This window comes from Bombyx mori, chromosome 14 (assembly GCF_030269925.1).
Source record: "Bombyx mori chromosome 14, ASM3026992v2".
NCBI lineage: Eukaryota > Metazoa > Arthropoda > Insecta > Lepidoptera > Bombycidae > Bombyx > Bombyx mori.
In genome coordinates, this window is record NC_085120.1 from 4,060,238 (window position 1) to 4,087,058 (window position 26,821).

A 26,821-nucleotide genomic window follows, 5' to 3' on the forward strand; every position below is an offset into this window, starting at 1 on the left:
TTATTTCATTTCATTTAATTTCATCCTAATTGGTTGAACTCTAAAAATAATAAACTTCATCTCATCTTGCTCCCTTTATTTTTTCATATTATTTTATCAAAATGTAAGAAGAAAATAAAAGTCTTGGTTTAAAGGTCTCGTTACCAGGCCATAAAATCATAATTTTTTTTCCTCTATGTTGGTTTATTTCCTCTATGACTTTAAACATTATGTGTATTATCTATGTCTATGCAGTCTATGGTCATAGACAATAGTACAACTACCGTCAACCGTACACTGTTATTGTTATCTCACATTTGAGCGTGAATGATTTTATGCGAAAGGTAAACAGCTAATATCGCATGATGTTAGCAACGAACGGCAATTATGTTGGCTGACGAATAGACCGCAGAAACGTAGTCGCCGATGCCATTAACACTGCTAAAATCTTATTGGCACTGTTAATAAGCTTACGAAAAAAGTTTTTTTTTTGACACAACGTGTTTTTAAAGTTCATATTATTATTGGTTTAATTTCGGAGAGTGAATATATTCAATAGCCATTATATTTAAAGTTCCAAAAATCAAAACGGTCTTCAACTCAAACGTTATTTTTAGTTTGAGATTAGGTATGTTGGCAAAAAAAACAACATGGTAAGCATTACAAAAACAGACTAAATCTAGAGCTTTTGTTCGAAGCGTAATACAAGACTTACTGGCTACTATGAATATTTTAAAACGTTTTTGAGGTTAAAACCCTGCCTATTTCTGCCGTGAAGCAGTAATGCGTTTCGGTTTGAAGGGTGGGGCAGCCGTTGTAACTATACTTGAGAGTTGAGACCTTACAACTTATATCTCAAGGTGGGTGGCGCGTTTACGTTATAGATGTCTATGGGCTCCAGTAACCACTTAACATCAGGTGGGCTGTGAGCTCGTCCATCCATCTAAGCAATAAAAAAAAAAACCAAGACTTACTGGCCACTATGAATATTTTAAGACGTTTTGGAGGCAGGGATAGCTTTTAATGAAATATAAAATTTAGACTTCGCCTTCCCACCTAATCCATCAAACTCCGTTAACAGCAAAAGGCAGTAAGAGAGAAAATAAATTCGTAAAAGCCAAACAACGTGCACGCAAGATCATTCATAAACCAAACAACAAAATATCGCACCTTTAAAATCGAAGTGGCTTAACTAAAAATTTTAAGAAAATTAATTTTATACTTTGAACGGCTTATGTGCTAAACATGTATTCTATCTATACTTCTATACTAATATTATAAAGTGGAAAGGTTTGTTTGTTTGTATTGAATAGGCTCCAAAACTACTGAACCGATTTGAAAATTTCTTTCACTGTTTGGAAGCTACACTACTACTAAAAAATTAGGGATCCTTACTAAAACTCCAATAATGTAACCCAAGGTGTAAAAAAATTACCTAAAATATTCTTTACATAGCGTGCCCTGCGAAAACTATTGATGATAGAATAAAATAATGTTCTACGACTTTGTAGAACACATTATTATTCACAGAAAGTGTCGCGACAGCATATGTCTAACTATTATAGTTATGCCGCAATAAGTGTTCTTTTATTTAAAACAAATAAAACGACGTCAAAATAAATATCGTTGAAATTTTTGTTAAAGACCCGAGCGGAGCCGGAGCGGGCCGGTAGTCTGATTATAAAATATATTTTTCTAAATTAAAAATGAAATTTAAATTTTAGTCTAGATAAGGACAAAGAACAGTTTCCGTCTCTTTTAAATCAAGAGAATACTTCAAACTTTAAAGTATGCGCTTTAAGGCTTAAAGTATTAAAATCGAAACTAAAAAAACTACAATTCCAATTCCATTTTTGTCGTTTACCAAAAAACATAAAATTTTGGATTAAGCCACTTCAATTCTAAAGGTGCAATTTTATAACGTACTGTTGAATCTCCGGTCCGTCATTGATCGGCAGTCTGGCGCCGGGACATCAAAAGTCTCATTGTTTTAGTTTCGTCGACTCGCTTGGCACGAGGAGCACTGAGGAAACGACCCACTAAACGCGACATGACGCGTGGCAGCGTGATTCACATTCGACCAAAAGGTAAACGTAAACATTACCGTCATTTGTCTTTAGAGATGACGACACAAGGATCACTCGCAAAGTCGCGGCTCCGCATCGAACGTAATATGAGCAAGGCGACGTATCTACCACCCGTATGAATAGTTTCAAAAATTTATCTATCAACTATATAGGTATATTAATACGTGAAGCAAAAACGTTGTATCACTTTTTACGAAAATTGCGCGTACGGAGCATTATTTTTTACATTACAGTACAGTAGAAATTTCCCACACTTGTAGGGAACATAGAGAAGGAGTGCAGAATGCTATTTTTTTTTAAATTAAGCATAAATAAATACAATAAAGCAACAAAAAAGACATTACACACACTACCGTGTATTTGACACACACGCGTATATTATACATATATTCTTTTGTTTATTGTTAAAGTTTGTGGTCAAATTGAGAATAAATTAGTATTGTTTGTGCTTAATATCATTTGTATAAAGAGATTAGCCTTGGCGAAATCTGTTATTATAGAAGTACATACAGTTTTTGACAATAGAACCATAATAATGTTCAAACTTATAATTTAAATGAATTATGGTCGAATTTCTACTACCGGGCGACCACTATTATAGAAATTATAAATGCGGAAGAGAGTATGTTTGTTTGGTACGCTTTCACGTCTGAACTATGGGATGTATCATCATGAAATTATTCAAGGCAAGGTGACAGAATTAAGGACATAGAGTAATATTTTATCACGAAAATAAATGCCAATCGAGTGAATTGTTCTACATTACCGCCATGGAAGACACAGGTAAAAATGTAATTTTCTTTTCCTCTCTGGACAATGATAACAAAGCAAATATTTTCAAATGGCAAGACTTACGTTTACAGCTACCATGTCCCAAAGCATTTTCTTTTCACAAATAAATCATAATAAGAATATAGAACCTTCTAGAAATTGCGATTTTTTTTTCGTAATCCATACATTTTGTGAGTAAACAAAATTGAAGCAAAATACATACAAAGCTAACCATAGTATTCCTATTCGGTTTTGCTCAATTTTAAATAACTTAATGTCGTTTTCTACTCTGTCAATTTCTTAAGATGCTTACGATTCACCTTCTGCCCAACCTACCAGAAACCGCGTTAAGTAAACTCGGTCTTAATCAAAACCACAGTAATTTTCACTATCATCTTTTTTGATATCATCACAAACACAATCACCTACCAAGGTTTTCGGCAATTTCTCCAACACACTCTATGGATACACCATTTAATAAGTTAAGTTACTTCAGTGCCGTGACGACATTCCGCGTCACAGTGGCGACTCTTCAATGGCAGTGACGCATTCAATTGTGAAAGGTCATGTTTACTCACCGAAAATAAGCTTTTCCTCAGAAATAAATATGGATTACTCATATTGTGGCGGTCGCTATCATACAACACAAGATATTTGACAGTGCCTGAATCTCGCTTACGAAGTTTTCAAGAAAAGCTTGCATATACAATATACAATTTCAATATACAATTGTATACAATTTTCGAATAAAAACATTCGGACCGTCGGTCGGTACCGAGCAATTTCAACCGCTCGGTTGAAGATCTACCCTTTTTCGTATACCTCCAAACATATATATATAATAATAGGTACTTCAGAGGTGATCATAGAACATATAGTAAGTCCGCGTGGGTAGTTTGCAAATACTTTATTTCTGACACGAAGCAGACGTCCGTACCGGTTTGAAGGTTCTGCCTCAGTTGTTACATTTTATTTTATTTATTAGCACGCTTTTATTAGCTCGATATGTAAGTATTTTTGTAACGGAATCTTTAAGCGTTATTTTCACCGACTTCACGACGTGCGACTAAACTAAAAAATTCCACACGCATCTAGACAATATTATGATTTTATAACTCTGGTCTGATATCGTGACGCATATCAACAATATAAAAAGAAAGGTGAAATTAATTTGGTTTTCTATTTAAGCCTTTTTTTTATTGCCCTTGTAGGCAAACGAGCATACGGCCCAACTGATGGTGAGTGGTTACAGTAGCCCATGGACTTCAGCAATGCCAGGGGCAGAGCCAAGCTGCTGCCTACCACAAAACTACCGCTGTTTTATTAAAGCTACATTTATTGTTTGAGGGTAGGAAAGAGCCACAACATTACATATAAGTACAAATGCAATCACAAATTTTAAAAGGCAATATTGCCGCCCCTTTCATCATCATCATGGTCATCATTAGCCCACAGTCGTCAACTTTTTTTTCGCCTACCTATTCGTTGGTGTCCAGGCGGCTGACCGATCCTTCGGCTGGTCGTAGGACCATCGAGGTGTACCGCCCGGTCCTTGTAGATTGGGTGAATCGTAACAGAGGACGCCTCACTTTCCGGCTCACGCAGGTGCTCACTGAGCATAGTTGCTTCGGTGAGTTTCTGCACCGGGTCGGAGCCAAGCCGATTACAAAGTGCCACCATTGTGGTTGCGACATGGACACGGCAGAGCATAAGCCTGTCGCCTGCCCCGCATGAGAGGGGTGGCGCCGTGTCCTCGTCGCAAAAATAGGAAACGACTTTTCGTTGCTGAGTATGGTGGCATCGATGCTCGGCGGCGACAAGTCGTGAAAGGCGATGTGCTCGACTTCTGCGAGTACACTATCTTGCAGAAGGAGGCGGCGGGACGCGTGAGAGAAGCTCAATCCCGCCGCCGTCGAGCGGGGGCCAGGGAGGCGGATATCGCCCAAGCCATGGCCCTCTAAGTGTTTCGGGTCCCGCTCACATGTCGGTCTGAGGACCGGCGAAGGAGTCTTAAGAAGACGACGTGCAAGCAGCTCTGCACGCGTTTTACGCAAGAGCATCCGGGTGATGGAAGGCTGGCTATCCTCGACCCACGCTGCTTCTGACCCAGTGGGGTATTCCGTAGGATAACCCACTTTAACCGGCGCCATCTACTTGGGCTTCGGATAGCCTGTCGACCGAGAGGGCTGGTGGTCGTGGCGCCGACGACTGCCGGTCCGGCGTCCCGAGGGGGAAGGTGATGGGAGAGATGTGCTCCACATTAAGCACTTCACTTTCCTCCTTTTGCCTTTTCATGAGTTCCGTCTCATGCGAGGTTCGGAGGTGGGTTGTTGAGCGACAGGAGGTTTTAGTCAGTTCGGCTCCGACATGCCTCGTCCTCCATCCCTCCATTCGCTGGTAGCCTAGGGACTATTTCGGCTACGCGCGGACGGGTAGGTGAGCGCACTGGCTCAACCTCAAAGAATTTGCTAACACTAGTCCTAGCAAGAGCAGTGCTTCGCGGAATCTACCACCGGATTGGAATCGCGACCCACGGAGAAGATCCGGCGAGAAACTCAAGTGGCCTTCAATAACGATATCAATACTTTAAACGCGAGAAATCCGTATCGTAGAATCGTTCCAATAATCTTAATGTTTCATATTTATTCTTGTTTCCAATCATTGTATATTTTGCACTTACTCGTACTAGCAAATTACATGCAATATCGTAATGATAATCATAAATTTTAATAACGTGCCGTATAAATATTATAATTTGTCTTTAAATGGAGTTCGACTTTTCGATTTCGTTCGATTTTAACCTAGACATTTCAGTTGTAATATACATTCACTTCAGACTGAACTCAGGTCAAGATAAGTGTATATTAAACTGTACCACATTTATTTTATAGAATACACTGATTGTTATAACGTTGAAAACTGGACTTATAATGACTAATGTAATTACATAAAAATTGTACTGTTCAAATTGTACGGTGTCCTATGACCACGCACGGGTAGGTAGCACCAATCTTCCATTTCTGCCGGGTTTTTTTTTATTGCTTTTGTAGGCAGACGAGCGTACGGCCCACCTGAAGGTAAGTGGTACCGTCGCCCATGAATTTCAGCAATGCCAGTAGCAGAGCCAAGCCGCTGCCTACTGCTTAATACTCTCCACAAGCCTCGTTTGAAGAAGGACATGTCATAGCGGTCGGGAAACACCGTGGAGAGCTCATTCCATAGCCGGATGGTACGTGGCAAAAAAGACCTCTGGAAACGCACTGTGGATGACCGCAGTGGCTCCAGGTAGTATGGATGAACTCTACTTCGTTGGCGGGCGGTGCGATGGTAAAAACGAGATGTTGGTATTATCTCAAACAATTCCTCAGAGCACTCCCCATGGAACATGCGGTACAAAATACAGAGGGAACCGAAGTCCCTCCGCAGGTTTGAAGGGTGGAGCAGTTGTTATATTATTCATTTCAGATTTAGACCCAATTTTTCTGAGCCAGTGTCGGCATTTACTTAATGATGTCTATGAGCTCCAGATGGGCAGCGAGCTCGTTCACCTGACTTAGAAATAAAAAATAATGTTGCAGAAACATTATTCATTGGCCAAACCAAGCATTATAGAAGTATATATAATTTTTTTTATTACTTAGATGTGTGGACGAGCTCACAGCCCACCTGGTGTTAAGTGGTTACTGGAGCCCATAGACATCTACGACGTAAATGCGCCACCCACCTTGAGATATAAGTTCTAAAATCTCAAGTATAGTTACAGCGGCTGCTCCACCCTTCCAACCGAAACGCATTACTGCTTCACGGCAGAAATAAGTATGAAATATAAAAATCATTTTAGTAGGCAGACATAATAATTCAGAAACCGCAATGTATGTAGAATATAATAGAACCCCAATTCAGTCGAAAGATAATTTTTTATTCCTTTTCATTACGGTTAGTGAATTTCAGATTTGCTGCAACTTTGAATTACATCAGTAGAATGTTCGAAGTTATTTTGTATCGATTTCAACATTACCGCTTAAAGTTGAAATCGTGAAGTAAACCAAACATTAACCAAAACAAGACTTTACTTTAAAATAAATTATCAAAATTCGACAAAGTAATTAATTCATTACAAAAATCATTAGCCGTAACATTAATATTATTTGTATACAAACCAACAAAGGCCATGCTTGAAATAAGACAGAATCATTCACCTTAACATCAATTTCCCTTCCTTGTGTTAACTTTAGAGGGAAAAGAGGTCGACCGAAGAAGACATGGATGGAATGTGTGAATGACGCTATGAGTGAGAGAGGAGAGAGTGTTGAGATAATGGTGATAGAAGATAATGGAATAGAAAAATTCGTTGTGCCGACCCCACCTAGTGGAATAAGGTGGAGAAAAAGAAGAAGAGTGTTAGTTAACTTTGCTCTCTATGGAGGTCATAAATTATTTTCGATAGCTTAGAATAAATTATGAAGTCGTCGTGGCCTAACGGATAAGACGTCCGATGTATTCGTGTTGAGCGATGCACCTGTGTTCGAATCTCTGGCGGGTACCAATTTTTCTAATGAAATACGTACTCAACAAATGTTCACGATTGACTTCCACGGTGAAGGAATAACATCGTTTAATAAAAATGAAACCCGCAAAATAATTTTGCGTAATTACTGATGGTAGGACCTCCTGTGAGTCCGCGCGGGTGGGTACCACCGCCCTGCCTATTTCTGCCGTGAAGCAGTAATGCGTTTCCGTTTGAAGGTTGGGGCAGCCGTTGTAACTATACTTGAATCTTATATCTCAAGGTGGATCGCGCATTTACGTTATGGATGTCTATGGGATCCAGTAACCACTTAACACCAGGTGGGCTGTAAGCTCGTCCACCCATCTAAGCATTAAAAAAACGGTCATAATTTTTTTTTGGATAATTTAGAACTACCAAACAAATTCTCCTTGAAATGAAAATTAATATAATATATGACCTGTCACTTCACATTATCTTTTTAAGAATAATATTTTCGCTTTCGTAAACATAATATCACGGAATTTCATCGCAGTCGCGACGACCTTTGACCCTCGCGTCAGCGCGTCAAGTAAATTTCATTTTGTGTTCACGTTATTGTTTTTATTCTCACGACTCCGAACCTTAACCTCGATGCACGGGTGAATTAGCTAATGGAGTTCCGCATATAAAATCAGTAATTTCTTATATGCATTTCGATGATGCTCGTAAAACTTCGATTCCATGTGGATCACCAGTTTAGTTCAGTGATATGTTCCTGGGTACAATCGATCGAGCTTGATTCTTTTCTCAATCAAATCAAATCAAATCATTTTTTTTTATTCAACATAAATGAAAGTACATACTTGTTTAACGCCAAAAGGAACTACCGCCAATTCACAAAAACCTTGGTCCTGAGAAGAACTGGAAAGAAACTCAGCAGGCATGTCTTTTTTTTTTAAATATTAATTTTTTTTTTAATTTTCATTTTTACTAGAGGTATTATAATGTAACAATTATTACAATATTGAAATGCCCGGAGCGAGCAACGAGTGTGTTTACTACAATTACCATTATTCTATGTTACCCCTTCGAAAAGTGTTGAACACCTTACGATTTCTTATTTATGTTTTTTTTTTTTATGGCTTAGATGGGTGGACGAGCTCACAGCCCACCTGATGTTAAGTGGTTACTGGAGCCCATAGACATCTACAACGTAAATGCGCCACCCACCTTGAGATATAAGTTCTAAGGTCTCGGTATAGTTACAACGGCTACCCCACCCTTCAAACCGAAACGCGTTACTGCTTCACGGCAGAAATAGGCAGGGCGGTGGCACCCACCCGCGCGGACTCACAAGAGGTCCTACCACCAGTAGTGCATTTAAGAATTTATTTGAAGCACATATTATTGTGTTGTAGGTACAATGATAAAATATGTGAATACGACTCAGATAAAAAAAAGGTATACAACGAATACTGGACAAAAATAAACTACACAGTAAGATTCGAGCTAGATACTCACGATTAGATCCAGTGCCATTCGGTCGAGGTCAATGAATCAATTACAAGAATTACAAATCTGCTGTGGAGTAAGTATTGTCTCATTGCGCAGTGCATTCACCTCTATAGTAATCGATAGACATTTGTTATGAAGCGTCCTAAGTGTCCGTTTTTTATTTAAATGTCGCAACCCCGAAATTGTTTCTCCGAATAATCAAAATTACATTCGAAATTTTGTAAATTATAAAATCGAATTTAAGCCGCCAAACTAATTTTCGGCCGGCCACCTACAAGATGGACCGACGACCTGGTAAGAACCGCCGGGTCACGTTGGATGCAGGTGGCAACGGACCGGCCGCACTGGAGCTCACTTGGAGAGGCCTATGTTCAGCAGTGGACAATGGACAGGCTGAGATGATGATGATGATGAAACTAATTTTCATTATGTCTATGATTAGTACGTGTTATATAACAAGGGCTGACAAATGTTTATGGTTCATATACTGGCGGTGTGTATACTATTTAGATCCAGACTATTTTTACTGGTGGTAGGACCTCTTGTGAGTCCGCGCGGGTAGGTACCACCACCCTGCCTATTTCTGTCGTGAAGCTGTAATGCATTTCGGTTTGAAGGGTGGGGGGCAGCCGTTGTAACTATACTGAGATCTTAGAAATTATATCTCAAGGTGGGTGGCGCATTTACGTCGTAGATGTCTATGGGCTCCAGTAACCACTTAACACCATCTAAGCAATAAAAAAAAAGTCTGCGTGAGTTAACAACACCAAGAAGACGACGTTCTCGCCAAAGCGTCTATGGACTCTTAAGTCTAGACAAGCCATCTACGTCGGTGAACAAAACAAACAAACATAATCCTTTTATCGTTTCAACATGTCGAGCAAGCGCACGACTCGCGCGTATAAATTAGCGCAACCTTACACGCAAATAAAATAAAACGATTTTAATGTTATTGAATAACCAACCTACAGCGTATCGTTTACATTTCAAAATGGCATAAAAAGATATCGTTATACGTATTAAACCATTAAACATTAAAGGGAATTAAGAAAGACAAAAAAAAAAACGACTGGCGCCCGGTCTCGTTACGATTCTTTGCGACTACAATACTTGTCCCTTTTATACTTACAATGCACCTTTAGAGTAAAGAACAACGCTTCTCAAACCTCTGTCAGGTATACGTGTTCTAAGAAACTTTGAATTTTTAATGACTACAAAACATGGGAGGGACAGGCTGAAGAAATCAACGTACAAATACAATGCTTAAAATTATTGTTAAACTTAAATAGTTATTTAGAAACTTTTGCGGGTTTTGCCGGTCGTTGTCAAGTCGTTGAGAAATACTAGAACCATTTTTATTAATAAGTGGAATGAAACAACTTTTTATAGCTATTCTGGGACTCATAGGTAAGCTCGCAGGGACCTGAGTGAATGTGCTAACACTGGCCCTAGCAAAATCAATAATTCGCAGAATTTCCCACCGAATCGGAAGCGACCCACTTTGAAGATCCGCCGAGTAACTCAGTGGGTAAAACGACTCTTAATAAAAGCTTCAGAAACACGAATTTATTATTTCATATTCTCCTTATTTAATTCGTAGTAACAAATTTAATTTATGCTGTAAGGACTCGCGGACGGCTTCTTAAAGGTGAACACCGGTATTTATTTTTTCATTTCCATTGCCTCTGAGTTTACCGCTGGCGTTTAGCGTCGGGTCGTGAATCCGAAATATTCAAACTATTTCAAACTATAAAAAGCACGGCGTATAACACTATTTAGTTTACTAGAACAGCTGATGGTGACAGGAAAGGTAGATGGCAAACGTCCCAGAGGACGCAGTCCCACGAGATGGTCGGACCAAATACGATCTTCTTTAAACATCAACTTCCACAATGCCCTTCATGAAGCTAAGAATCGCAGCAGACGGAGGGAAATCGTACGGGAGAAACTGATGCAGCGCGGGAGTCACGACCCTCAGTAATGAGGAAAACGACGCGAGGAGGTGGATAACACTATTTTATCAGTATATGTTTCAAAATGATTGTAAATTACAAAACTGTACGTCGGGTACGACACTCGGTCTACCCATATGTAGTGATGCTACTAAGCTAAGGTTCAATAAACTCTTTTTTTCTGAACACTCATTAATATCATACCTATAATGTTCATAAATCAGATGTTTTTTTTTTCCATTTGATACTATTACATTTACTTAATTTTAAATCAGTGATTTCGAAAATCCTCAATTTTAACTTGCACCAAAGTTGCAAAATGAGTAAAAGCAAAGTTGCAAACAATATATCTAGTAATATCTACACGTACCTGTACGCGAGATTGCGGTTGGTAAGTTATCGTGAGCTCGACCGTATTAATGTAAGTGCATTCTGTGGTTCTGCGGTTTACTTCAAACCGTTAGACTTACAGAGCTTTTTTGATACGTAAAACATGAAATCTTTTCCGCCATCAGTCCGTGGAAGCAATGTTCAAAGAGAATCCCCATTTAAAATATATTTTATACTGTACTGTATGATAGATGTGCACACTGCCCTTCCGGGGTTAGATGTAAGCCTATAGATATCACGAGATGACTACAGTCACTCACATTGACTTCTTCTTCTTCTTCTCAATCATGTCACTCTTGACAGAGTGGTCGTGATCGTCAATTAGTGTTAGAAGGGGCAGTCTTGATGCGACTCACGATGACCCGCCATTTCTCCCTGCTCGAGGCCCTCACCTTGACACATGAGGTCAAAGTCTAAGTTGTATTTTGTAACCTCCTCCTCCTTGCTCCTTGCGTCGTTCTCCTCATTCCTAAGAGTCGTGACTCCCCCGCTGTATCAATCTCTCTTGTACGATTGTTCACGATCTGTTGCAATCTTTGGGCTCGTGGAGGGCATCGTGGGGCTTAATATTCAGACGAGACCGAATCTGGTCCGACCATCTCGTGGGACTGCGTCCTCTGCGACATTTGCCCTCTAATTTGGCGGTCACCATCAGCTGCTCAAGATTGTGACCCTCGTTTCGAGCAATGTGTCCAAAGAAGTCCAATACTCTACTGCATATTGTGGATAGTCTAGTTTTAACATTAAGCTCGTTTAGTATTGACACATTGGTGCGAAAGGTAGTCCATGTATTTTGTAACAGCACTCTTCAAACTTTCACTCTTCCGAAAGAAATAGCATGACGCAGATAGACGATTTACGTAAAACACGACAAAAAGCAAACGTCATGTCGTACGATTTTCCATAATTCACTTGAACTCGAATACTTAAGGAAAATATAATTTTTGATTCGGCATGATTAAAATTTCATACGTCACATTTCTGTGAAATGTTAGATAATCACTACGGTTACATTCGGGTGGTGCAATAACACCTTGCAACAAGATACAATGCAGCTAAAAGCGCTGAGCATATAGATATTGAATACCTCATCGCGTTGATTGAAACAGAACACGCAATAGGAACCGGGATTGTATTTGAAAATTTTCTTTAATGGTGGATGGGCAGTTAAAATGTTTCAATATATGTATTAATTTTCAATAGTTCTCATATTAACAAAGGGCCATAATTGAAGGTGAAATTGAACAAGGTCGGTGGCTTGGGTTTTGCCGGTTCTTTTTAGGACGAAGAACTCGGCGAGCGAACTAACCCATAGCCTGTTGAGTTCCTCAGTGGCTCGCGATCACGATCCAGCGGTAATATCTGCGAAGCACTGCTCTTGCTAGGGCTAGTGTTAGCAAATTCTTAAGGTTGAGTATCGTGAACTCACCCAACCTGTTAGGGCGTAGTTGGAGTAGGTCTTTAGATTACCAGGGAATAACGAAAAAACTCGGATATTTTTTGTCGCGATTGTTCCCTTTGTAAAAAGCAACAAAATCATCAATTTCGATTATAATGCGAGTGGCAGACCAAAGGAAGATGGCTCGCATGGTTGGGGTATTTGGCGTGTAGTCCGCAAACTATGTCAGCTTAGACCTTAGTTATGCAAACTATGCAAAGCTAAGTCGTGAGAGAGATTCAACCAGATTACAAGCAACATCGGTATTACCTACATATTTGACTTAAGTTTTGAGGAAAGTGTGCGAAGTCTTTAACGAAACCCGTGTAAAAGTATTTGGCAATCACCCTAACATAATTATCTTACGTTCGTTCGATAAGGCTGTATTTCATAATTTTTATTGCCGCACCAAGTGCAATGCAACGATGAAAATAATGGCACAACTAATAAACCCGAAAGTGCAATTGAAATCAAACAAATCTTAAGTGCTTGTATTGAACCGATTAGGATTAGAGTACCAGATAAAGAGATATGTTTTAGGGGATTTTTATGATATACAAGCAATGGATGATCACTATGATATTGTGACCTCTATCTCGTATGAAATGACTTAAATCATGATCGTAAGTGATGTGAGACCAAATGGTATCGCCTCGCCATACCAAAAGTTATTTTATTAAGAAGCTGACTTGTATATTTGGATGGTTAAGCTGATTTTTCAACAACCCCTTATGGACAAGTTGCGGGAAAAGAACCCTCAAAATATATATTGATTGGGTGGCTGTTTAAGTGCGCTTCCAAGTTGAACAGAGTTCTTATTGCTTTAAAGCCAGATTAGCATACAGACCATCCGATGGTGAATGGCCATCGTCTAATAAGCATCGTAAACGCCAGAGACCAGACCAAGCCAACGTTATTCTATGACACAGCTAGAGACAGATAGACAGATAAACGTTGAATTTGAAAAAGCACTAATGCCACAAACAAAACTAATTGCAGAAAGTAGCCCTTTTTAGTTTCTGTGGTCCCAGCTTTTCCTAATATGACACATATGTATATAGACTATTAGAATTGTAATAATGAAACAATAATTATTATTTTTTTGAAACGGTGGTTGCGTCAAAGGATCTTTAGAAATAAAAACCCAAGAAACTTATGAGTATACTCAATGTGCTCAACACAGTGTACCAATAACGAAAGATGCAACTATCACACAATTCACACTCGATTACATGAATAGCATTTCATTTCACCGCACAGAAATAAGAAGAATCAACTTCACATAGGTACAAAATGTACCTTCGTTTTCCTACCTGCCTTTGTATGACTATTTCTACGAAACAAATGAATGCTTCGCAGCTTCAATAGACAAGACTTAACCCACAGACACAGCCCACTGAGTTTCTCGCCGGATCTTCTCAGTGGTTCGCTTTTCCGATCCGGTGGTAGATTCTGCGAAGCACTGCTCTTGCTAGGGTTAGTATTAGCAACGTCATCAGGTTTGAGCCCATTTAACTCACCTACTTCTTAGGTTACGCTGACATAGCCTCTCAAGGCTATCGGATTAGACAGGAAAAAAAAACAAAAAAAAACAAGAGGATTACACATATCTGTGTATTGTGTGATTTCATATTATTTTATGTGATGCAATAAAGTAGACTTTTGCAATATATTTTGCAATGTTACTCTGTTTTTAATACGCTTTTATTAGTTTCATACGTATTAGTATGTAACGGAATCTTTGAACATAATTTTGACCCCCTTCAAAACGTCGGATTAACTCGAAATTTGGCATACTTATTAAGGACCGATGACAATTCTATATTTTAAACAGTTTGATCCGTTATCTTCACTAGGATAATCAGGATTAGCGATCTTTTGTTTTCCTGAGACCCGGTATGCATGGTATCAATACTTATAAATATTTTATGAACAGATATGAGTAGAAGGGTTTGATAATATCCTGAAAAGAACCCCAAGCTTTTTTTACAATAAAATCGTTTTTTCTTACACTATTTTTAAAACAAATTTACTAAAAATTTTTTGTTTTTTTTTAAACTATTTTTTGTGTGTGGTTAAACACTTCTGCCAATGTATTCTGGCTAAACACAACAACTGACCCTGTTAACAACTTAGCACCTAGAGTAGGTATCATGAGCTCGTTCGCTTGTACCGAACAATAATAAAACCCAAAAAAATAGTTAATCTCATAACGCAATTTCACAGGTTTCCATGTCGTGCGCGACATGTTACGCAAACTGCCTCAGCGCACGCACGTTGTGCAACGTACTTAATCGTTACCCAAGTTTATTGCTATTAGCGGTAAATCTTGATAGAGATTGATCGGTGCTTAAAAAAAGGTAATTGACTTCGCTTCGTACTTTGTTCGCGGGGTCCTATTTCGGTTTCGTATTCCACGAATCTCATTTGAAAATAAAACATTAATGTTTTATGTTTTTTTCACTTCCCAATTGCGTTATCCACACACCGTGTTCCGAACTCATATTAATCTATACTAATATATAAATCTACAGTGGTTTTAACGGATGTTCCGTTATAACTACTGAACCATGCATCCGATTGACTTGAAACTTGGTATCCATCTAGAAAATACATGTACTTAATGGATAGGCTAATATTTATATGAGTGTTGGACTCCATACACCAGTTGCGGGGGTGTTAATGATGAGAATGTTTGTGGGGGTGAGAAATAATAATGTTAATTTTAAATGCCCAGCAAAGCGGTCGGGTACAGCTAGTGTCTAATAAATATGTTATAATAAGATTCATTTATTTAATTTGCCGATGTGGATAAACATACACTGAATTCCTGCATTTTTTTCATTTAGTATAATTAGCAGAAAATTTCGAACTTCAACTGGTGATATTATATGACGTGTTAAGTTTGCAAAACTTCGTGTTCTTTTATTAAAATCAATTTAAAAACCTGTCTCAATAGGTCAAGACGGGTCGCTATTGCTACGGAACAACGCAAAGAAATTACCGAGTGTCATATCTTTCATTGTATTTCTTCACAACGCATTAAGTTAGAGTATGCTGCTCTTAAAATCACAGATTCGCATAAGGAAAAACTGACCAAATTTATTTGTATTTAGATTTAGTATTTTTTTTTTCCTCTCTAAGCACCTGTCATTTTTGTAAACAGTTTGACATTGGCAAAATCAATGCCAAAGGCGTTGGAGCCAAATACTTTATAAAAAAAAGTTAAAGTATACATAATCAATTGAACGTTCTAGCGTCAATTTATAAATTTTTCATGTGTTGTAGATGTCGAAAAATCTAGAAGAAAACATGCACGCCTTAATTATTTGATCTCGTATACTAAGAGGTTAGAGTCACAAATAAAATATCACATTTTAAGCTGATTGATTCTGAACATATCAAAAAAGATAGATGTGAAAAAACAAAATTTCAGGATACACCCACAAAAATGCAATGTTGAAGATTTTATAACGCTTTTGTTATCTTCCCATAACTAAATGTAGGTAGCTTAAGGAAGTATTTTAAAAATGCGCGGACGGGTGGGTGAGCTCACGGGGCTAGTCATAGCAAAGGCAGTTCTCTGCTGATTCCACCTGCAGATCGAAATCGCGACCCACTGAGAAGATCCGACGAGAAACTCAGTGGGTTAATGACGATCCGAAAGTTCGGATGTCAGAAGTGTTGTTTGGATTTTGTAAATATGCTAAGTACATCTTGATAAAGCTCTTATCTTTTTATAAGTTAATATATACTATAAGCTACAGCTAAAATCTTATTGTTTTTCTAAAATTCTTATAAATTTACTTTCGGCATTTTAACATCTTGTGATATTTAATAACGTGTATATTATTTATTGAAAAAAAATTATACGGGTATTAGCATCAGAAATTAAAATACTTGACAAATTAAACATTAATATTTCGCCGATATTATTAATCGCGCTACGCTAAATTATGTCGTACGATAATATCGAACGTTTCAGAATAACGTCTCCAGTTAATAACGCATACCAAAGGGAATAAGGTGTCAGTGAGGTTATTAGACATCAACATTCTATCTTTGTTGAGTTTCGTAATAAGCATATGTATACGTATTAACGGTACGTTTTACCTCAATTGCTTTTCAATGGTTGCTGCTAAGAAGATTCATTAAATTAAAATTATCTTTCCATGCATTAATAATGTGTTTTGGACAGAGAAAACTATTTGTTTATATTATACGCATTTCTGTTTTGAAGTAGGTACTGTTCTAATCAACTTTATTCATTTATTTCAACTTCATGTTGTCATAGCAAACTTTTTTAATTATGGTCTCTAGACCTGAAATAGTTGCCTACAATTTTATTAGTATTTAAATTGCAGCAAGTGAATATAGACACACACGACGATACATCTGATCTATCATACGACAGTCATCACAATCGCCCTCCATAGCCTCCAGCCCTAATACATCAATCGATTTGTTATTGCCCTTGTAGACAGAAGAGCATACGGTCGGATGGGGAGTAGTTACCCTCATGAACGTCAGCAATTCCCGAGGCAGAGGCGAGCGCTTGCCTACCGTGAAAGACTCATCACAAGTCTCGTTAAGCTCTCGTAATGTGGGAGGGTTATTCCTGTAAATCGGATCGCATGAATGCTTTTTTTACTGGAACTACTTTTTTACTGGTGGTAGGACCTCTTATGAGTCCGCACGGGTAGGTACCACCACCCTGCCTATTTCTGCCGTGAAGCAGTAATGCGTTTCGGTTTGAAGGGCGGGGCAGCCGTTGTAACTATACTTGAGACATTAGAATTTATATCTCAAGGTGGGTAGCGCATTTACGTCGTAGATGTCTATGGGCTCCAGTAACCACTTAACACCAGGTGGGCTGTGACCTCGTCCAGCTATCTAAGCAACAAACAAAAAAACTTCGCGACATAACAGGCCAAATCGTGGTACCTACGAATGTAGACTTAGAATACACCCGAAAACCAATGATTACGCGAATTTCACGTTAAAGATAAAAATCAAAGTGAAGTTTACAGTGTGTTCACTACAAGCACCGGTCACCGTCCTCATCGAACCCGTCGCTTGCGACGAAGGGCTCGACGAGCGAATTAACCCACAGAGACAGCCCACTGAGTTTCTCGCCTGATCTTCTCAGTGGGTCGCGTTTCTGACCCGGTGGTAGATTCTGCGAAGCACTGCTCTTGCTAGGGTCAGTGTTAGCAACTCTCCTGAGCCCCGTGAGCTCACCTACACACGCTAGGGTAAGCTGAAATAGCCTCTCAAGGCTATCAGCATAGGTAGGAGAACAAAAAACAGTGTGTTTAGGGCGAGAATTTGTATGGAGTTAGTACGTTTACCTACGTTTGGCGCTAGGGGCGCTGTTCCAACTGCAAAAAAATGTGAGCTAACTTTTACGCTATCGAGAACGTTAAAAAACTCGCACTATGAGCACACAGGTACCTATTATTTTTAATATACACCATCTAACAAAAGGCTGAATGTATTGTCAGTATAACAATGGCACTATTTGTTTACAGTCTGGCAACCCGCCGTCGCGTATCCTGTGTTACCATTTTTGAACCACAAACACGAAAAATGGAAAAAAAGGTCCGCTTTTTTGTGACATGAAAATAAAAATCTCTGCAGTCTAGTCGCCCGAATGAACTTTATTTTTTATTTATTTTATATCTCAGCCATATTTCATTCCGTTCCTCTAAAATTGTTTGGTTTATTATTATGATACTGCGAAGTAATTTAAATTATATTAATTAATAAGTGTTTACAAACCCTGTTAATTAGCTTTTAACATTTTCATTATACATATTTTATTTCTCTATTGAAAAAAAAACAAATAAAGGTCACACAAGCCTACCAGATATTAAGTAGTTATCAAACATCAAAACACGAACATTCGCTGTATTCACCCTTGGACACGAGTTCGAAGCCTCAAAGTGTTATCTGCCAATCCCACAACGAATTACCTGTAAATGTATGGCCATCCCTATCCTAAGCATTGCTACAAAATTGATAATTACTCGCAAAATTGGAACCCCCATATAGTCGTATCAATCGATACAAGTACAGCCAAGTATCTTAAACATCAGGCCACGACGAATTCATATCGGCAGACATTTTTTACGACCTACCAACGATATAATAATAGTATTATAGTTTTATAGTGTAAGTTGATGTATAAAATAATATATGCTTATTGTGTTGCTTTTGTTTTTTTGTAATTTAAATTTGAAATTTTCTCTTCGCTGTTCACTTTCTACTTATATGTGATTTTGATTGTGGAAACATATTTGGTTATTGTTTTAGCTATATTTTTTAAAATATTATATGTTTGTATTGTAGTGTTTGTTTCCCAAATAAATAAATAATGTGCTATATTCGAATTATATAAACATTGCATTATGTTATTAGTGAAAAATTCTTACTTACCTGTAGAAGCCACATAAACACGGTCATGTTAGTTCAACAAAGTAACAGATACAAAGATTTTCAGAAGATCGAACGATAAAACCAGAACAAATATTGTACAAGTCGTCAATCGATTTCAATCGCTATCGCAGACGGCAATGGCTGTTGATAGGGCACAGCAGATTCTTTGCAAAACGAACCCTCCACTTACTCAGGAGCCTTCGTTTCTAAATCATTTCTTATAGCCTTAAGAAGTTGCAACATACGGCCCAACGTACGATTGACAATGGTAATGTTCAGTGTGCTTAGTGCGAGTTTCTTAACGTTCTGGATAGCGTAAAAGTTAACCTAATTATGAATGAAGTTGGAACAGCGCCCCTAGCGGCAAACGTACGCAAGCGATCCCATTCCATACAAATATGAGCTAACTTTTACGCTATCGACAACGTTAAAAAACTCGCACTAAGCATGCTGGTTGGAAAGGCGAAACGAATAATTCTATCCCGGGAAAGGGAACTTACCTGCAAACGGCACGTCACAAACATATTCTTCGACGCAGTTATCAGTATTTCCGCTTCGATCGGTAGCACCACTGGCGACGGACGCTGCTGAGGCTGCTCTAAGTAGATTCATTTCGGTTTCAGTCTGACTGTCACGCAGCGTTGATCTTCTTTTGTACTCCTGTTGGTGATAATTCAAATCTCAACAACTTGATGTCACAACTCAAACTGAGAGCTTAAGTCATCGTGGCCGAAAGGATAAGACGTCCGGTGCATTCGTGTTAAGCGATGCGCCAGTGTTCGAATCCCGCAGGCGGGTACCAATTTTTCTGATGACGTACTCAGCAAATGTTCACGATTGACTTTCGCGGTGAAGGAATAACATCGTGTCATAAAAATCAAACCCGCAACATTACAATTTGCGTAATTACTGATGGTAGGACCTCTTGTGAGTCCGTGCGGGTTAGTACCCACCCTGCCTATTTCTGCCTTTGTAACTATACTTGAGACCTTAGAACTTATTTCTCAAGGTGGGTGGCGCATTTACGTTGTAGGTATCTATGGGCTCCAGTACCTAACCACTTAACACCAGGTGGGCTGTGAGCTCGTCCACATCTATAGCAATAAAAAAAGGATATTATTTAACATCATAATCGACACAAGCTCATATCACTCATTGCCAGTAGTAAGCAATTGAGCCATACGTGTTTTAGCCGATTCGACTCCAATGTTTAAGAAGAAGTCCAACGTAATCTTCTTGACCCAAAAGAAAAAAAAGTCGGTACCCAAGAGGGGATGATTAGAAATGTTGGCAACAAAATAAAACGTATACGTAACGTAACGTAAAACGTATGATGGCTTATTAACAAAAAGTGTCGGACATTAAAATGAAGTCGTTGGACGTAGCTCACTTTATCATACACTTCTGAGAATTACATCTGATTCAATCCATTTTCATTGTTCATTGGAAGTATCTGGCAATACGAAATGAAAATGAGGTTGGTAAGAAAATGGTAACTTTGAATGTGGAAGGATATAGAGGAAGGGGTAGACTTAAAAAGAAATGGATGGATTGCGTGAAAGACGATACGGGTAAGAGGGGAGTGAGCGAAGAAATGGTATATGATAGAAGAGTATGGAAGGAGAGAACATGTTGCGCTGACCCCAGGGCAGGCAGGGAGAAGGGCAGGATAATGATGATGATGATGATTGAAAGTATCTGGCAAATCTATGGAAACCTAAGTACGGAAACCTTAGAAAAGTGGTGGCATTCTCCAATTTATTAAAACCAATATTAGAATATTACTTATATAAGCAAATTTAAGGTACCGAACATGTTCACGTTGGACCTGATTATCCTGATATTTTGTATTATCAAGATGTAGTAGGTTTTTTGTGTGTTTTATAATAGGATGTTTTTGTACTGTCTTTTTTGTACACTTTGGTGTTCTTTAAAATTATATTTCGCCTTGATAGTAGAGTTTACTGAAAGAAAACACATGAACTAGTTTAACTCGCCTCTGTACATATATTTCTGCGTTCCAATGAAATAACTATTGATGAGCTTTGATGCATAAACTGGCATAAAGTATAAATCTCTGGATGATTGGACTCAATCACATAGCAACAACCAATCATGATATTGTAGGGATTTCTCTATTGTTGTCTGCAGAGGCCCATCTAACGATGAGTGGTCACTGATGCCTATGGACATCAGCAAAGTCAAGAAAATAGCTGTGGCACTGTTGCCAATTGGAGCTATTTTAACGAATCGTTTGAAGAAGAACATGTCACAGCGCTATGATGTGTGGTACACGGGACTTTACTTGACTTGGTAGTGAATATGATCCACATGCCTCTTCGCATGATTTTGAAGAAATACCAGTACTTTTTTTCCTACCTAAGCTGATGATCTTGAGAGACCATATTAGCGTCACCGGGCGATTAGGTGAGCTCACGGGGCTCAAGCCTGACGCTGTTGATAACTCGAGCCCTAGCAAAAGCCGTGCTTCGCAGAATCCAATTCCGGATCGGAAACGCGACCCACTGAGAAGATCCGGCGAGAAACTCTCTGTCTGTGTCTGTGGGTTAATTTACTCGCCGAGCCCTTCGTCGCAAGTGTCGGATTCGACGAGAACGATGATCTTGGGGTACCTAAAAGCACCGTTAGTGGATGAGGAGGATTCAAAATAACGTGTTTTGGGCAATACCCTTACTCAAAGGCATCAGTAGTGTTGGGTACAAAAACCGGATGCATACTGCTATTTATTTTACATACATCGAATACATATATACATTATTTATTGAATTACAACTTGCGCGAATGTTACTAATGAAAAATTTTCTGCCATTGTACTAGTCGTACAATCACGTTTCGTTTTGAAGCTGTTGTTGTTAGCGCAAAAAATAGTTATTTGTTGTTAAAAAAAGGTTTGTTTTCGTTTCGAGTGGTGATTTTGAGTCCCGAGCAAGCAAAGGATGCTAAGATTGATTCACGAGCGTAGCAAGTGATTCAAAGTTAGAATCCTGAGCGTAGTGAGGGACTCAACAGCACGAGATGCAAAAAGCTTTGCTCTCGTGTAGCACACATAGCTTTTCACCTCAGCAGTGAAAACACATATTACTTAGGAGAAATAGAAATGATCAGGAATAGATTGAAATAACTATTAAAAAAAAAAATTCATTTATTTTTACAAATATCTTGAAATTTTAGGGTATTACGCGTTTCCGAACGTGTTTTCTTTGAGGTCGAATTCCAAATCGAATTTCGAAGGGGTTTGTTTTTTTCACTCGCTTTTTTATATGCATGTGAAAGAGACAGGGCACAGTAAAATTCGAATGTTTCAAATTGATGGCTGAACAATGTCAATTCGTGGCACTGAAGATTAAAAAACTACTACTTTGACCCACGCTCGAATCAAAATCGCGTTTTGTTCACTGCTGTTTCGCAGCAAAAGCGGCAAGTTAAGCTGCTAAGGTAAAAATATATATTTACCAACCGCCTCTAAATAACCAGCACGGAATATTGCGTTTTAGTTTTCATCAGGCGACAGAACGAACGGCTTACTACAATTATCAATACTGCTTCAGGCGCTTTTGTCTATACTAATATTATAAAGAGGAAAGATTTGTTTGTTTGTTTGTTTCGAATAGGCTCCGAAACTACTGGACCGATTTGAAAAATTATTTTTCCATTAGAAGCCGACATTGTCCCTGATGAACATAGGCTACTTTTTTAAATTTTTTTTTATTATATTTTTTTGGTTTCATGTGTATTTTAATGTTTCCGAAGCGAAGCGAGGGCGGGTCGCTATAATAAATAAAAATGTTTGACAATTCATAAAAAAAAATATTGCCCTTGTAGGCAGACGAGCATACGGCCCACCTGATGCTGAGTAGTTACCTATGCTCATCGATGTCAGTAATACCTACCCAGGGGCAGGACCAACCCGCTGCTTACCGTTATATAACGTGCGTTATACCATTTTTATAGTTTTTTTATGGCTTAGATGGGTGGACCAGCTTACGGCCCACCTGGTGTTAAGTGGTTACTCGAGCCCATAGACATCTGCAAAGTAAATGCCGCCACCTACCTTGAGACAGAGTTGTAAGGTCTGTTGTACTTTTAATAATACAACGGCTGCCCCGCCCTTCAAACCGAAACGCATTACTGCTTCACGGCAGCAATAGGCAGGGTGGTGGTACATATTCGTGCGGACACACAAAACGTCCTACCACCAGTAATTACACAAAGTATAATTTTGCGGGTCTCATTTTTATTACACGATGTTATTCCTTCACCGTGGAAGTCAATCGTGAACATTTGTTGAGTACGTATTTCATTAGAAAAATTGGTACCCGCCTGCGGGATTCGAACACCGGTGCATCGCTACATACGAATGCACCGGACGTCCTATCCTTTAGGCCACGACGACTAGGCTCGACTCGCACTTCAAAGCAAAGAGCATTACTGCTTTGCGGCAAAACTATCCAGAGCGGTGGTACTTACCCGTGCGGACGCACAATACGTTCTATTAGCAGTTTATCACAATTAATTGTACCTAAACACAAAGCCAAATGTTATTGAAACATAAATCTACTTCATATACTACTGGTGGTAGGATCTCTTGCGAGTCCGCACGGGTAGGTACCACCACCTTCCCTATTTCTGCCATGAAGCACTAATGTTTTTACGTTTGAAGGTTGGGGCAGCCGTTGTTACTATACTGAGATCTTAGAACTTATATCTCAAGGTGGGTAGAGCATTTACGTTGTAGACGTCTATGGGCTCCAGTAACCACTTAACACCAGGTGGGCTGTGAGCTCGTCCACCCATCTAAACAATAAAAAAAAACATATATCTGAGAATACACAAAAGGTTGATCAAACACCTACATACTTGATTATGAAAAACTGATAAAATTTAACGCATTTTTTTTTAAAATTACTTACATTTATTTAAATGTGGACCAAGTAAATAACGAGATATCTTGTGCAAAACCTTAAATATGCTTCAATGAAATGTGAAGAATCTCACGTGACGGTATTCAAATTATGTATTGTTTATTTTGGTAGATTTGTTTGTTTGTCCGATCGAGATCAAACTGTACAATTGATCCCCTTCAGAGAAGTTTGCTGGCGTATCACCAAAAACGTATAGTAGTCGGGGCGCCAGTCGTTTTCACAAATGGGCTTGTTACATTTTAACGATTAGAAATAAGACCAGATTTACTGTTTACAAAATTATCTATTTTAGGAGTCTGTGTGTACTTTTTTGTGTATATTTGTTTTATATTAATAAATTGGATAAAAATAGATTTTTTATTGTTTAATTTTCATACTTCCGATTTCGAAATATTGTTAGCTCCTGGTGCCGACGTATTTACATTAAAATATTAGCATAATGAAATAATAAAAATGGTACCATTTTCTACTGTATACTTCTGTTTATCAACGTGTTTTCTTTTTTTTAAGCTATTCAAGAGCTTTACTTTTTTGATATAGTCAAGATTTTTACAAAAAACAAGACAAAAGAGTCATGTAATATTTTATATTAATTTTTTTGTATACTTTTTATTGATTATTTGTAATATTGTTGAGCTATCAATGAAGAAATTTTTAAAATCTCAGTTTTATATTCTATGACGTTTACTTTTGTGTTCAATAGAATTAAATCTTAGAATTAGAATAGATCCTAGAAATAAATCTAATCCTTGAGATATCTGTCGTTAAGGTCGAATTTCGATTGTCATTTGATTGTAGATTATATTCAAAGTTTAGTAAAATAGATCGGCCACCAATCGATCGAGCTCGGTACTACATATCGACGGAAGGAAGCGGAATTGTCGTAACTTGAAAAACCCAACTTTACTCCAGAGCCTTATAATTAATTATGTATCACTACCTAATATAAAACAAAGTTACTTTGTCCCTATATCCCTATCTATGCTTAAATCTACGCAACGGATTTTGATGCGGTTTTTTTTAATAGATAGAGCGATTGAAGAGGAAGGTTTATATGTATAATAACATCCATTAAATAGTGGAGAAATCAATAATAAATTACAGTTTTCGAAGCGAAACGAGGGCGGGTCCCTAGTAATATAATATGATACAAAATGATTTAGCTCAAAATTCAAGTTACGACATTTCCGCTTTCAACCGTCGATGTATGCAAATACATTTTTCACTTCGAACTGACTCCGCATTATCGTGAAGTGCCTTGAATACAAAACTCGGGTGCGTTTTCTACAAAACAGGGTGAAGCAAATTAAAAATAAAAATAAATCATTATAAAGTAATTTATTGCGTTAACTAAATGATAAAGCTAATTTAAACAATACAACGAAACTTAAAAGTATGCATCTAAATAAATGAATGAATAAACATAAAAAATAACATAATAATAAATACTTCTAAATTAGTGGTGAGACCTAAGATTCGTCTATTTAATCCATTGCGATTATTATTATACTGTCATTAATATATACTGTATTTAAATGAAATTTGATAAAGATTGTTTTCTCTTAAAAATACAAAATAGGTACAATAAAGTAATCATAAAAAAGTAGCAAAGCAAAATCATAATATTTTCATAGCTCCAAAACAGTGACAAAACTATTTTCTTTTATCATATTATATAAATTCGATAACACATTCAAATAAACTTGATTTAGAAAAAGAAAAAATAAATGGAATAAAATTTATCACAACCCATTAAATATCCAAAAGTCTTCTATAAAAATTAAAATCAAATATGTTTAAAGTATTTAAGGAAACATTTAATTATAACATTTAAATTTGCAAATTAAAAACATACGCTAAATGCAAACGATACTGTCATGTCGGTAAAAATAATCACGTAACGATAAATAAATTATTTTTTCATGAAATCGTTTTCATTCAAATCGATTAAAACAAAATCGGTAACTGCAAATGCATAGCTTTGAACTTAATAGAGCCAACAAAAGTCTATAGTGTAATTTGGATTAAACTCAATAGGACCCACGAGAGTCTGTGTAATTTTACTATAGAATTTATCTATAGACTTTTTACAGCCCTAGATGTTATCAGTGTGCCTTTAATTTAAAAAAAACATAGCAAGACCTTAGCACTAAAGATTATAATTATTTTTAGTGGCCAGTATTATGTACTTTAATGATTATTTAAAAAAAAATCATTTAATATATTAGTATTGTTTGAGAAATTTGTAAAAGAAAGATATTCGATGTTTATTGAAGTATAAATGATAATTGCGGTGATAATCTCTCGCGATCGTCTCGTTGTTTGGAAGTTTGATAAACGATTTCGTTGTAAATAAATTCCAATTTTGTTATCACTCGACAGATATAATTCATCTAGAATATCGATCTACTTCAGCTAGTGAATAGGATAGAAGATCTGAAAACTATTTAAAAAGATTTGCGTTCAAATTGCTATTCATTTTTAGCTTTCAATCATGAATAAACATTTATTTCCATATTTCAGGCGAAATGTAGTTTCTTGAACAATAACAATTTCAACACAAAACAAAATCACTTAGCACCCTAACGAATATAAAATACGAAGCTAAAACTATAAATTCCTATTTACACAACTAAAATCTATTTCATCTACTAAAAAATTAAAAGCACCATTATAAATACGAACAATGTACACGAGTAATTCAAATGTTGTTAAGTTTTAAATGATTTTAAAACTATATCAACTCTTTGCGACTACGCCTTCAGACTTTTTTCTAATTCTTATCTCTTCTACAACCTCCATTATTAGCTGAAACGTTT

The 26,821-nt window shown here is 37.6% G+C and overlaps 1 protein-coding gene across 6 annotated transcripts in view; it reads right to left on the bottom strand.

Annotated features, from left to right (window-relative positions):
* Positions 1–26,821, bottom strand: part of LOC101743013 (ankyrin repeat and sterile alpha motif domain-containing protein 1B) — a 181,218-nt gene that overhangs the window by 92,675 nt on the left and 61,722 nt on the right. For all 6 annotated transcript variants that reach the window (XM_062672016.1, XM_012697209.4, XM_038015275.2 and 3 more), the window contains one exon: positions 19,560–19,719. In XM_062672016.1, the coding sequence (XP_062528000.1) occupies positions 19,560–19,719 (160 nt within the window). The remainder of the gene's footprint in view (positions 1–19,559; positions 19,720–26,821) is intronic.